At 37.3% G+C, this 15,029-nt stretch overlaps 1 protein-coding gene across 2 annotated transcripts in view; it reads right to left on the reverse strand.

The window, feature by feature from the left end:
• The window catches only part of ATXN10 (ataxin 10), a 104,553-nt gene that overhangs the window by 54,981 nt on the left and 34,543 nt on the right, over window positions 1-15,029 (reverse strand). For both annotated transcript variants that reach the window (XM_042795443.1, XM_032986432.2), the window contains exons 6-7: window positions 6,427-6,507; window positions 375-540 (exon numbers count right to left, since the gene is read on the reverse strand). In XM_042795443.1, the coding sequence (XP_042651377.1) occupies window positions 375-540; window positions 6,427-6,507 (247 nt within the window). The remainder of the gene's footprint in view (window positions 1-374; window positions 541-6,426; window positions 6,508-15,029) is intronic.

The raw sequence follows: 15,029 nt of genomic DNA on the forward strand, positions 1-15,029 counted from the left end.
TAAACAAAATAAGTATTTTTTTAAAGATTCATATTGGAAAAAAATATAATTCACCATCCAAATAAATTATATATGATCCTTAGTACAAACATAGTAAAACATCCAAACACATGAAAACCTGAACATTTTTAAAATTTTGAGATTTTTAACAATCTGGTAGATTTATTTCTATCTCAAAGTACCATATTCTTTGTCATCCTCAAACTAAATGCAAAATTGGGCTCCTGTCTTACAGATTCTACTGTGAATTCTGCCACTGCTTCCCCAGTATTAAGTAAACTGGGAATGTACACAAGTGCCACTTAGCTAATAGTGGCAATGAAGATTCACCACTTCAGATTCTAGTACTATAATGGGTTTATTATCAATCATACCTCATCTTCTGCATCTGCTACAGAAGTTAACTTGAGCACAGCTTCACATTTCTCTTGAAAACAGCCTGCAAGGAAGTCAGCATGTCTCATGAACACATTAATTTCTTCACTGGTAACTGTGTTCTTCTCACTTAACTTTGCCAGCATCAGCTCTAATAAAGTAACTCTAGAATCAAAAAACAACTTGTTAATCAAATTAACTAATCCATATAGAGAATTATCAGTAGAATAAAATGATACATGATAAAATGTTAAAAATGATACAAACAATTAGCATGCTAGTAACAGAGCTGATTTTTAAAAATTAGTAAGTCTTATGAACACTGGCAATCAGTTCCTGTTCGCCACTTTATTTCTGCACACCATTAATTTAATTCATCGTTCAATTAATACAATCTGGCCAGACAGTCAAGTCAATATTTTTCTCAAGTCTATTTCAATTTCTAATTTCTTACGTCCTAACACAACATTACTGTGACTGCATATCCCGTATGTCTAAAATTTCCACCAAAACAGCTCTTAAAAGCTGTTGTTAAGTTCAGCAAAATAAACACAGACTATTTGACAGCTTCCGTTTGAAAATACCAGCTTTTCACAGCCCTTGCCTTCCATGCAGTCGTTCACTAATTCTCCTTCCCAACCCCAAACCAATTCTGAGCAGAAACAGGGGAAATAAAAATTGATATGTACACTTGGTTCTTTACAGCTGTTTTATAATTGCCACTAGATGGACGGCAGTAAATCCAAGTTAATAGCTCATATACCCAGTAAGAGGTACTCAGTGTATTAAACCAGAAAATAAGTGGATACATAACGAAGCTGCTCTATAAAACGTACTTGGGTCATTTATTTTAACAGCTTTACTGTCGATTTATTTCCAATATCCCTTCATGCCGTTAGGGCAAACCGGGTGTATTTTGTGGGAGCAGGACTTTCATGTGCCAGAGGCCCTCCTACAGCTTCCCCGTTCAACTCCAGTGCAGAGGAGCACATGGGTAAGCAAAGTCCCGCTGTAATTCTCTCAGCCTGAAAGAGCGCTATTTATTGAATGAATTCAAGAGCAGGATCAGGGTTTTCTTTCACTAAAATATTTGCAATTCAGATGGAAGGACTGACATTTAAACATGTGGATAGTTCAAATGCTTTTTCTTTTTTTTTTTTTTTTTTTTTTTTTTAATTTACCAAGCAGGTTGTCACAAGGGGAAGAGAAATGTCTTCTTCTGTGGAAAAAGCATGGTCACTGCTTTATTAACCTCCAAGAACCCACCCCTATTAATCATGCAGCAGCTACTCAGTTCTTGCTAAACTCAACCCTCAATGTCATTAATAAAGCTGCATTAAACAATTATCTGAATGAAGACAAAAAGCTTTTTCATCATGGTAGCACAGAAATGCGCTCAACACATTTGAGAAAGGGTGGACTCCAGAGAGAAGGCTGTCAAACACTGGTAACCTCTCTCACAGGCTTCGCTTACGTATGTGATGCAGCACCAACACAGAACAGTCATTCTGTTTGTTCTGCAGGTTACAGCTGGGTACCACACACTTGACCATCCACAAACTACCAGAGCCCAGTTACCCAACATCCCTAACTGAACGAAGGCTTTCAGATTTGGCATACTATACAAAAATCAGGTTAAGTGCACAGACGTGTCATTCATCCCCAAGACAGGGCTAGATTTTACATGCCCGTTTTTACCAAGTTTAGTCTTTCAAGCATATGCTCAGCTAAGAAAAGAGGCTGCTCACAGACTTTATGATTACAGGAATTATTCCAGTAACAGTTTATCTGCTGCATAACAGAATTCTAGTCACCTACTCTTTCACAAATAATCCAAATAATACACACTTAAAAATGACAAGCAATTCTTCTGTAAAGAAGTTGGAGGGTCACCACATGCTTCCAAAAACTGTATTAGTGAGATGAAATTTTTGCCAATAGGGAAATTTTTTGCATTACTCTTCCTCTTGCAATATAAATGGGTGCTCTTGTAGACAACCATGATCCTTTCAGAGAAATAGGAGTGACATTAAAACACCACCTGTATGTAACTTCTGTTAAAGTTTTCTGTTCTCTTTAGGCATTCATGTCAAAAATGTTTTCCCGAGTTTTCTTCCAGGCACAGTCATTCATGACATGCCCATCTTTCCCCTGAATTTCAAGCAAGTCTTGCCATTCAGCCAACAATTTCTTGAGAGCAACGCTTTTTGTTCTGGTGCAAGTTCCCTTACATTCCTTTCTTCTATTGTTTCTCTCAGTTTTCTTCCAAGACTCACCCCAAACTTTCCAAGTTACTTCTCCCACACAATGCAATTTACTCATTTCTTTTAAACAATCTCACAGCCTTTTAGCCATTCAGATGACTGAGTTTGTTCCTATTTGTTTGCCTATAGCTAAATACAGCAGATACGACAACTGTTAATACCATGTTTAGCATATCTCATAATGAATTTTTGTAACACTCAGTTCCACATCAGAAATCTAACATTGTGTATTATTATATTTCTACTTGGAAATAAACATGCCGTAAGTGTCATCTTCCATTTCTTTAGGCACCACTTAAAACTTTTTGTCAACCTCTTTCTTTCCCTGCCCCACTCCCCCCACCCCACCCCCACCCCCGACAAATTTAAACAAGTTCTTCCTGAAGCTGACCAAATTGGCAAGAACTTGGAACAACTACTACGAAGTATTTGCCATCATCAGTAAAACATATTGCTGTCTCCTATAGTCTGCAAATGAACCGCAACATTAAAGGGCAATTTAGCTCATTATTACCAAATAAAGTGAAGTCTTGATAAGCCTGTCTAAAAACAGTATTGTAAAATTCTATCAATTTTATTATTCCAATAATTTTTGTATCAAGCATTCTTGGTTTATAACCTCTTAGCAAGTCCCAGATACTTGGGACATTCTTCCTCTGCGGCTGGGACTTCTCTTCCCTGAAACACTTCACTGACAGCAATGGTTCTATGAGACAAATTGGGTCCTTCCTCGAAACTGTCAGTTCTTTCATCTTCGAACAACACTTGTAAGCATCCTGTTAACTGAAAATTGGTAACTTTGTGAAGGACTATAATCCAGTGCTACCTTCAGCTATTCTGTGTCTGTGAGCACCACCAAGAACAAAACCTCACCACAATATTGACATTAACAGCCCTGTAACTGATCATAAGCAAGAAGTGGCGCTGCTTACACTACTTGAGTGCCCATTTCCAGGCTGGTAATTCGATCAATGGCTACATCACTCACCGAGCACACTTCACATGAAATAACACAAAACTCAGAACTAAAGATGCAAGTAGTTGAGCATCTTAAAAACACCTGAAGCTATTCAGTTGCTACTCATTTGCATTTTTGTTGCTGTTAATTAAAGCAAGACCCCATCTTAAAAAGGACAACACGCATGTACACATTTTGAAGATTTTACAATGTAATTAAGACTATCAAGGCATTAACTTACATTGTCTGTGCTCAAGGCTAACTTGGATTAAAGCAAACCAAGTTTTTTAAAAATACTTCTGCCAAATACTTGCACACGTGCAGGGAAATCTCAAATCTGGCAAAGAATTCAAGAATCTACAATCTTTTGGCTCCACAACGTAGCCATATGTTTCTACAATAATCACTTGCAGAGAAACAGCAGGCGTTGTCACATCATCATACACTTTTCAAAGCCAGAATACCATTAAAAAAAGATAATCATATTATCACAGTATTTATTTCAGGCCATTTGCAAACTCAGACATGCAATACCAAAGTGCTTAAATTTGTTTGGAAATGAAATAGAAAGTTGTCCAGAAGTCAGGATTTTTTTTTTTAATTGAAAATTCAGACTCCAGATCCACTTCTACGACAAGAAGTACTTCATGGCATTGCACCATGGCCACTGTATCACAAATGCACTAGATTTCAATTACAGGAAATACTTTGAATAGTGCGAATACTGTGAATAGTGCAAATAACTGCGGTTATGCAACTGCATATACTTTGGTTATCTAAGGCAACTGCCAACTTTAAGAGTCACCACTAACGTATGTATTCGCAAACTTTCTCAGCACAGTTAATTACGTTTCAGTAAATACATTTAAAGTAAGTGTATTTAATGGGCATGATAGAGAATACTGTAACTGAGTTACCATATATTTATGAGCTCAAGCTGCTTTCCCCAGACACCTCAATACCACATCTGTCCTTTCTTCATTTATATGACTTAGTCAGCCTTATTGGACACCCAATGCGGCAACACTTGCGGTGAAGGCTCCTTGTCTCATTCTGAAACAATGAATTCCCTATGCTTTGGTTTATACGGTTACTTTTTCCTCCAGTTAATGACAGTCAAAATGTTTTTATCTGAATTGGATTTGTCTCCTCATATATCTCAAAAGAATGCTTTCTTAAATATGCTAACAGAATACAGGAAGATACCATAGCACGGTTTTCTTCTATAACTGAGATGCAAAAGGACTATTTCCATACCACTTACGTCCATATGTTTGACAGTAAATTAAGCAGCATCAAATTCATAATAAACTGTACTGTGATTATGTTTTTGAAAAACTTAATTGAGTTTGCTTGATTTGCAGAACTCTTGGGATTGATAATAAATTCAGCAAATATGCTGTGACTAGCCGTACCGCATGTGATCATCTACATGATGCCTACACCAAAAGCCTTTCAGTCAAGGTAGCCCATCTCCATCTGCAGCACGGTGTATGCAGCAAATCCAGCTGAGACCACTCTAGACACTTACTACATCTATTGCTTTAAGTACAACTGAACACCCTAACCCAGACCTGGCTGTCCTCAAGGGGATTATGAAAACACACAACCAAACTGCCATTCATGACACTGCCCCAAAAAATTACATCTAGCTCATTCACTTAAAACAGTCTTTCCTGCTAACTGGTTAAGGAGCCCCTATATCCAGGCACAGTAAGCACACATTTGTTCCCATTTGGTCAGCCTGAATAAAGGAAGAAGACAGTACTTCCCTCCTTATCATTCCTATTCCTTGTTTTCCATCCCATACCTATACATTAATGATGTTTTATCTATGGTTCTCAACCTATCATATACTCTTTCTTTGCCTGCCATCCCTTTCATCTCTTCATAATCTCTGATCAGCATCTGTATCTCCATCTGTAATAATACTGTGGCTTTAATCACAGCAAAAAACATAGGGGAAAAAAAGACATGAAGGGACTACTTTGTTTACTGCTTTGTCCTTCACCTGTAAAAACTATAGTGGGAACTTGCAGTTTCCCTGAGCAAATGGGGAACAAAGTAGCCATGTTCAATACATGAACAAGACCACAAGCTCTTCAGGTAGTTGGAGAAGCTGTAGAAATATAGTACAGGAGTTCATGAAGTTGACCATTCTAACAACATATTTATCTTCCCCGAATCTCTGTTAAAGCAGTTGTAAATAAACATCTTCTCGATTATAGGAATGGCCATTTCCCATCAATTCAGCACACATTTACACAAACGCTTGAAGGAAAACTAGCTAGATTCTTTTCAGGTGAAGGTTTATTGACGCATTTTATATTTTCAATAGTGGAAACAGTAAAAGATTAAGTAATCATGGGCATCTGCACATCTACATTTTTTTGGTTCTGCTAACCAGTATTAGACACACTTCCAACTTCAGTAAAGGCTTCCTTTTAATTTCTTGTAATTACAACAGAAGTATGAACAGCTGAGGACACTTCAAATACAGCTGTAAAACACTGCTGGGTGTGGTGCTCTTATGAAATCAAGTCACAGGCATGAAATCTTGTCTTTTTTCTTTTTTTTTTTTTTTTTTTTTGTAAAGTGTTTCTTTACCAAGTAATGGCGCCAACCTGGATTCTGCAACCCTACATAAATCACTGCCAGTTGTGGCTAAGCTGTAATGTTAACCAACCAATTTAAAACCATTACTGACATAGAAACATGTATTTAGAGATTTTGTGCCAACTATGAAACCACACAGTTTTTCAATCATGTGAACAGGATACTCTATATGGAATGCTAAATACTAAAAGCCACATTGGTTTTTGGGGTTACCTTTCTTGATTGCTCAGTTTGGCATAGAGGGCTTTTACCAACTCTGGACATTTCAGCAAATGGTCTGTAACAATCAAGAACCTAAAGAAAGAAAAAAAAAAAGTGTTACTGGTGCTACAAAAACAGTATCTACATTTACTCCAAACGGTGCTGGTTATTTTTACTTGTAGATGGCAGTGTGACATGCTTCCAGTCCTATCTGCTAATAGATACAAATTGTCACAAAATAATTGTGCATTGTTCTGCAGTATTTTTCCTAATGCATCAATGGCCATTTCCCATCAATTCAGCACACTTTCACTCAAATGGTTGAAGGAAAGTTGGTTAGAGTCTTCTGTCAGTTATACAAAAGGCACATCCCAATTCAAATAATAAAACACTCATCCAATTGTTTATGTATCTCAGTAAAAAGCCAGTGTTCAAGACTGAAAGCTATTATGCTACTCATCATAACACTGTTTTTAAGTTCACCAGTCAAAAATGTGGCCAAGTAATTTCTCCTTTAAAAAGAACTTCTAATAAAGAATCGAAGCAAATGGAAACTTCTTTGTCACATGCAAGGCAGCAAAACACTGTTCTCAACTTATAAAAAATACCTTCCCTGTGTAATAGGAACCTAAGATGATAACCCAATCTAACTCCTTGTTCTACGAGGCAGGTAGGATGGTCAGTCTGCCCTTGTGCTAATCCAGTATTTACACTGATCACCTCCCCAAGCACTATTCACAGCAGATGCTAATCACTTCATTTCAACCTAGGCATGTACTTTCAGCATTATGGGAAAACACAAAGTATGTAAAAATATTTTTCTCCTCAAATCACATTCCTAGGATTACTGACAGTGTTACATACGCCACATAGGTATACACATACCAAACTGTGCATTTTTTTGAGCAGTGTGTCTACCTAATAAATATAAAATAATTACAGGTCAAATCTCAGAACATCCTCTGAGCTGATGAGCCTACTGAGAAAGAATAGCTAAAATAATATAAAACCCAAGAGATTTCAATATTCTCTCCACCTCCTCCCTACTTGTCACTTTGCTGACAGCCTTTTATGCTGTATATCTGTAATCCACTACAATGAAGTATTTTTTGGACAAATAATGACAATGGGGGAAATAGGAGAACAAAAGGCCCAAAAGATTAACAGCTATTATATTTCTAACAGTAAATGCGGACTTAGCCCGTATCTGCTTCAGTTACTGGAAACTATACATTTTTAAGAGAGGGGGAGAGAAGAAAAGCTATTTTGTGCTGTGCTTTTTTTTTTTTTTTTTAACTAATATTTGTACACATATTCAAGGAAAAAAAAATAGTACAGGCATAGGGAATCATCAACTTAAAACTGCCATTCTGAGTAGTATAGAACTGATTCAAGAGTTTCTCAACACAAATTTGAACCTACAGACTTCCCCAAAGTCAAGAGCAGAAATCTATTCCAACCGAGCAGCACAGACTTGGCTGTAACAACTGAATCAAGCCATCAGCAGGGCAGTCAAGGGGAACACTTCTACCGTTCCTGAACCAACAATTCACAGCATATAAGCCATCCACAGTTAAACCTTCAGAACGGTAACAACTGACACTAATTTTCAAGGACTTGAGTAGAAGCAAAGACTTTTATCTGGAGATACACAAGAAAAAAGCATAATAATAGGAGTTGTGCAGAACACAGTACTTAGCCTCATAACGTACAAAATTCAGCTGACAATGAAGTGTGGTAAAAGTGCATTTAAGGAGAAAACCTGAAGCCTGATTTTTCAATTTAGCAGTTGGGACTATGAATTTAAATCTTAATTTTCATGAAAAACATTATTTTGAGGAAATCTTGACTATTTGCCTTGTAGTTAAAAAGCAATCAATAATTATCACAAGAAGATCTAATGTGACTAGGTGCACATTAGTGATTACTACTGCAAAGTAGAAGACCTGTATTTTAGTCATTACTTGGGTCTATACTCTTGTATTTATTCACACACATCTTTCATGTTTGGTGGACTGGACCTCTAGTGCTCGAAGAGCTTGCAGTATTTCAGAATAGTTACTGCTTATAAAGGAACATAGACTTCTGTATAACCTTCTTACATTTTTAATTTCATGACACTATGAAACACCTCAGAAATTTCTGCTTCTGTATTTAAGTTTCTCTTTTACCTTATCCACTTCCTGCATTACTGTATCATAAAGAATAGAGCACTAGCATATTTTACAAGAGCATCACAAAGAGTTAACAGAAGAATTAGTAGTGGAGTAAAGCACTTTCAACCCTTGCTACTATGCCCAGAAATTTCAGCAGTAGTTAAGCAAAGATGCAGCAAATTCAATCTAGTATCTTTAGTCCTCAGCTCTCTTAGTTTTCATTTGGGGCAGGGGAGAACAACAGAAAAAGACCATCCACAATCCTGAAATAAAAAAAAAGACATTCAGTTTTGGGTTACTGACTGAATATGGCATTTCAGATGCACACAAAAGCCTTTCGTAGGAGATTTAAACTCTCTTTGGGGGCCAACAACAGAACCACTGGGATAAACTGAGGATCACTGTAATTTAGCAAAGGAAATGGTAAAAATGAAAGTTGTTATGCAAGCATAACACAGTAACAAATGAACAGTGTTAAATATGCCAATTTTTTTTACTTTTCAAAAATTGTTTGGCTAAAATCCTAAAAAAATCAAGTGCTTACATAGTAGATAAATACAGGAGATGTTCAGTTCAAAGACTTCACAATAGCACAAGGGCTGCATTGTACCAAATTGAGCTTGAGAAGCAGCCAAGATGAAATGGTATAAGCTACATTTGCGCTCAGTATATTCCAAATGACCACTAAGCTTGCTCCAATCAAAGCCGGGTGTAAGCAATCAACTTTATGATCAAATGGCATGCTCTATATTAAGCTGATTTGATCCCATTAGCAAGTTTAAGAGAACAGTGTCCTTGGTCTCAAAAAATGAGGAAGAAAACCCCCACAAATGTTGTAAAAGAACGAAGAAAAAAACATGGCGGTTCTCTATTTGATCAGCAAACTTCTCCTCCACTCTCAAAACCAAAAGTGTTCTTCATCATCCTACAATAATGCCACTCTATTCAAAATACTTATTAGGAATGAAATGGCTATTTTTACTGTAGTTTAACAAACAAATGTAACAAATCATCCAAACTCTGAAGAAAAAAAGAAGAAAATGTTGACAGCTAAACTGTCAAAGCCACATCACCAGCCTTTTTAGATGCTAAAAAAGCAATATGCCTCATGACAAATTGTTTGGAACCAGAATATATTTTAGAAGCAGAAGTATTTTTCATCCTCGCACAAGAATATAAGCACCCTATCAAAAATATTTTAAAAAGTTACACATATAAAGCTATTTAATAACAAATGGAACACATGTGCTGCTACAAAGACCTCTAGAAACTAGAGGTTTTTCATCCCACTCAAACACCAGCACTTCTTGCTCAAAGGAAGAATAAGGAAACACCTTTCCATATTTTAGGTTCAACTGCAAGTATCAAGCATCACAATGCTCCTCTCCTGAGCTGAAACAAGTACAACAGTGAACACCTTTGCATCTGCAAAAGGTGTTACCCATATTGAATGCATCTACCTCACAGGCCACGATACTGTCCACTAAGTCAATTCTCAGGTCTAGAAGACTGAGTTCAGATTATCTGTAATATTCTTTGAATCAGAGTGTCTTCTGAATCAGATTTGATAGCTACATCTGAAAGGCACTGAACAGAGATTTATTTTTACTTATGCACAAAGTTGGAATAATTTTTTTCTGAAAAGCTATCAAGAAAAAAAAGTGGAAGATGATTAGCAATACAGTCACTTCCTCCTCCCGCTGCTCTACAAAATATACAAGAAGAAAGAGGTGACAAGATAAACAAATATGTGGGGCTGGGCTTTAAAAGATTGAGGAAATCTATGCCAATACACTGCTACTGCAAATAGGAAGTAGAAGCTACTCAGATCTCTACAGTTAAGGAAACTTTTCGAACTGTCAGTACTATTTAAAACCACAGCTGAACTTGGAACTTGCAACATAACTCCAACTTTCCTGGAATTAAAAATAAGAATTACTTTCTGGAGCACATAAGAAGGGGGAAGGGGACACCCTAAACTGTAAGAGACAAGAGACAGAGTTGACAGCCCAAAATGAAGGAAAAGGAAAAAAAAAAAAAAAATAAGGTAACCTTTTCTGGTTTCTCCACCACATGCATACCAGTTAAGCAACAAGCATTCTACTGAGGAGTTCCATCTTTGCCTTTAAATCTGTGCCCATGGGCAAGACTCCTTGCCACAGGAGCACTAGTTTCGGCCCACACTTCTTTCCACAAGCCAGGACAAAATAACCAAAGGCAAAAAATGGGGACGGGGAGCCCCACATCCTAATCTTTACAGTCATCATTGAGCTGTGGTTTCAAAAAGAGAAAGTGGATGTGCAGAAAATCTTACTTCCAATGCCAAACAGCTGACCACACTCTTAATATCGTTTTTCTGGAAGCCAAAAGGCATATTACGCCTCTTATTTTAAAATGGAGGATTTATATTCCTTGCTCTTCAGGAATCAAAAATACAACCTGTTTTTTCTTTCTATAGTAGTTACACTGCCTCATGCACACACTTGGAAAAACTGATGACACAAGCTATACTCTCATCTCTAATGGAACCACCAAAGTATTTCTAAAATAAACAGCTTTTTGAATACACATTGGTCTCGGTTAGGATAAATTATAATGTAATTTTGTACTACTTTTTCCTAATTATTTTACAAAACACATATGTTTGCAGGTTCAATATTCTAAAATAGATCTCGTGGCATTCTGTGCTGGTTTCTCTTCTAAATACAGTAGCCTCTAAACTGTGTGACACACTTTTCTGCTGTTGATTAATACAAACCTGAAAGGGAGTGGATGTGGATGTGTGGGGAAACACAGAAGAATGACTTTTTTAAAGGCTCCACGATTTTCCAGAGCCTAAGTCATAGCTCTCTGTATGCTTTAAGAAAAAATTTTTACTAAAAAAAAAAAAAAAAAATGGCAGTGCTTGGCAAACCTTTTCAGCGTACTCCACATATGACTTGGGATACTGCTTGGGCTTTCTTCTTCCTTTGGAAGTGCAAGGGAGTTTGTTACAGATTTGTTTGTTACTTCAGACCTCAGTAGTAATCACACAGAAACAGAGCGAGTAGGAAATACATCTCAGTCACTGAGCAGTGTATTCCAGCTTTGTTTCCTAAAGGAAGGATATGTCCAATTCCCTGATGGCATCCTTTCATAAGCAGCAGCTGTCGAAAGAAAGCTAAACTGTCAGAAGAGAATTAGCTTATGGAATAAGTATATTTGCTTACTTGTTTAAGATATATTCAACTTAGTATGTCAACACTTGAGAAGAATTAAATCAGCATACAATTGCAGAGGTATATTGGAAAGACGAAGATACACAGAAAATAAATTATTGTCTCACAAAGGCTTGAAAACCATGCTCATTCTTTTGAATAGAAACAGAAGACAAAACATAGGGGGTGGAGGATGCAGAATTAAAACATGCATAATGCAGAAAGACCGATCACAGTTTTAGAGAAAGATCTTCTACTGTTAGGGAACAGATAGAAAAGAACTAAGTAATACTAAAGGAAAAAAAAAAGAAAAAAGATCACAAGGGGGTGGAAGCAACAGAACTGAAATTGAGAGGCTTAAAAACTTTCCATGTGCAAGGAAGTATTTTAGATGGAATGCTAATCCCACAATTGTGATCATGAGCAGAGGAAGCTGGAGGCAACAGATCATAACCAACCCCTCAAAGGAGGAGCCTACATTAATGGACAAGGTCTCGGGGCTAAAGATAGGAGAGGAACGGTCACTCATGAACTAGGCTGTAGCAGCATGTAAGTTAGAGGGTATTAATTCTTAAATTAATAGCCTAGATAGTAGCTGCATGTTGCAAAGAACAACACATTTTATAGAAAACAACTGCACAGCAAAGAACCATCAAGGAGATAGGACAATTTAATTAGCGTATGCCATAAATCAAAACAAAGAAAGTAACTTGTTTCAGCAGAGCCAGTGTCTTTGCAAAGAGTCCACTTTGAAGTATATTCTGTAACATACTCCTCGAAACCTTCTGAGCAGCAAGGTCTGGGCACTCTTCGCAAGCCCAACTACTGATCCAAACATTCAGGACAAGACAGGTAAGTTTCAACAGCTTTCAGTCCTGAAAACTTCCAGTTTCTTCTTGCTCTAAGATTTTAGCCAAAAGCTACAAAACAAGGGGGTATACAGCCAGTCAAGCAATGTTTTGAAGAACCTCAGCTGGAGATAAACAAGCTGCCTCATCAGATCATTGCTATTGGGAGGGAGACCAGCAGCAGCAATCTCAGAAGAGCTGTTAGTATTCAAGATTACAGGATTGCTAGCCCGAAACAAGTTCAGAAGCTACGCTGACTAGAAGTTTAGAGGCAGTTTAAAAATACATTGACTAATATGTGTTAATTAATACTATTTTAAAATACTGTTCAGCATCTAGTATTAAAGATGGCAAAGGCAGCAACATTAAAAAAAAATCTTGGAGCTGTTTAGAGGATCAAGCTTCTAAAAGAGAAAAAGTAGGAGGTATCAGTTCTTAAATCAAGAAAGTATTTATTAAATGCGTGAATTACATTCTGCAACTTCACAGATTTCAGAGATAGAAGCATTTCTGATGCGTACAAGTAACCACAAGCTTAATGAAATGAGCCTTCAGACCATCTGGTCTGAATAAACAGGTATGATCATACAAGGACTGAATATAAAATTTGACCAGGGCATTCCTTATAGAACTGACTTCCTTCTTAAATTTATTAACTCTTTCTTAGCTCATAGCATGCCACAGAAAATACTTAATAAAAAGTGTATCACTCATGAAGATACTTAGGTGTGTATCACAGCACTGTTACCTTTCATCCAAGTTCTGAAGCAATTTTTGTTACGCTGTCAACTACAAACATGTTTTAAAAAAGCATCAGTACTTAGACTCTCAAAATCTCACTATGCTGATCTGCAAAATAGCCCTCCTGTTTCAAAAACTTCTTACAAAGTGGATAGCTTTGCTTTCAATCACTGAGTATATCCAGAAGTTGCTAAACTGAGGCCTTATCCCCCATAACTCACCCCTCTCAAGAAGCATAGCCAGCACTTCAGACATTCCTGCTTCCCTGGCAGGAGATCCTTGCCTTCTACCAAATGTCTCATGATTCGAGTAGGCAAATGTGACAGGAAAATTCTAGAAAGCTACGTCATGCCTTTAAAGACACCTCCTCTGCTGTCTTTAACTGGGAGAAGGGTTTATGGCAGACAGAAGAGCAACAGTGAAAGGTCCGCTACCAACAGCTGGTTACAAAAAAGGAGCTCTGAGGAACTGCTCAGAATAATCTGATTTCCTCTGACAAAACCTCCCTGCAGACCTGCTGTGAGACTGGAGGGAGAAGCCGAAGGCACCACACTTGGAAAGAGGTTACTCCTGAACTTTCCCTAAGGACTTTTCCAGCTTGGAGATGGAAAACTGGACTCTAAACATGAATGTGGGATCCTGAACAGAGGAAGAATGGCCAATTCACCAAAAAAAGGTTTTAAAGATGTGCTTGCCCTCCTGTGATGGGTGCAGAGTAGAAACCCAACATGTGCTAGCCAACTGGAGTAGTGAGGACCCCATGGGAGAGACTACAGTTCAGCCAATGGCCTTAAATCCAAATATTTGTCCTGGATGTCCTCTCTCTGTCCTGATGGTTCATGGCAGCAACTGCAAAAATAACTTGAGCATCCTAAGTGTTTATTTGTGGAATTCATTGGATACTAACTTAGAGGAACATTAAGTCATAAATTTCAGTGCACAATAAAAGGGAATAAAATAGTGAATAAAAGTTTTGCCTATAACTAAAACTTGCCTGGCTATTCAAAGAAATATTTTCAATACCTAAAAGCAGGATTTGACAGCAAGAAAGCCCAGCCAAGAGGAATAAACACACGTGGCATTCAATTTTTATTCAGTGTAATATGAAACCGGATGCTCCAGCTAAGACACAAAAAGGTAGGCAGAAATTAAGTAGTATTTTTAACTTTGAAAGTAAGAACATCTTAATTTCAGTCATTTGTGAGTCCAGCAGCAAGCATAACCTCCTGGAAGAATAGTTTGTATTTTGGCTCAGCCATGTAATGCTGTAACAGCTGCTTAAAAATGGTTGCTGTGCACTTTGTTAGATGTGGCGCAAGGGACTCAAATCTTTAAAACAGAGTACTGGCTCTGTTGCAAATACCGCGGCTATGTAAATTCGTTTAAGCAATCCTAGTGGTATGTACTTCAGCAAGAGCGAGAGTTGAAGTACAGCTCCAAATTTTCAATGAATTGCTGAAAAAATATTTTTTCTACAGTCCAGTCAGAGAGGCATCCAAAGCTTAGCTTCAACTTCATAAGGGACAGAAATCTTTTTATGCACTCTTACCTGAATATATTTCATGCATACTCTTCCATATCAGAAAGTAATATAGTTCTTCGCTGAGATAAAAAAAAAAGTGCTTCAGTAATGAACCAACAATTAGTTCAAACCAGGAAGATTATATGCAATG

The sequence above is a fragment of the Tyto alba genome, unplaced genomic scaffold (genome assembly GCF_018691265.1).
Source record: "Tyto alba isolate M040663 unplaced genomic scaffold, T.alba_DEE_v4.0 Super-Scaffold_21, whole genome shotgun sequence".
Classification (NCBI taxonomy): domain Eukaryota; kingdom Metazoa; phylum Chordata; class Aves; order Strigiformes; family Tytonidae; genus Tyto; species Tyto alba.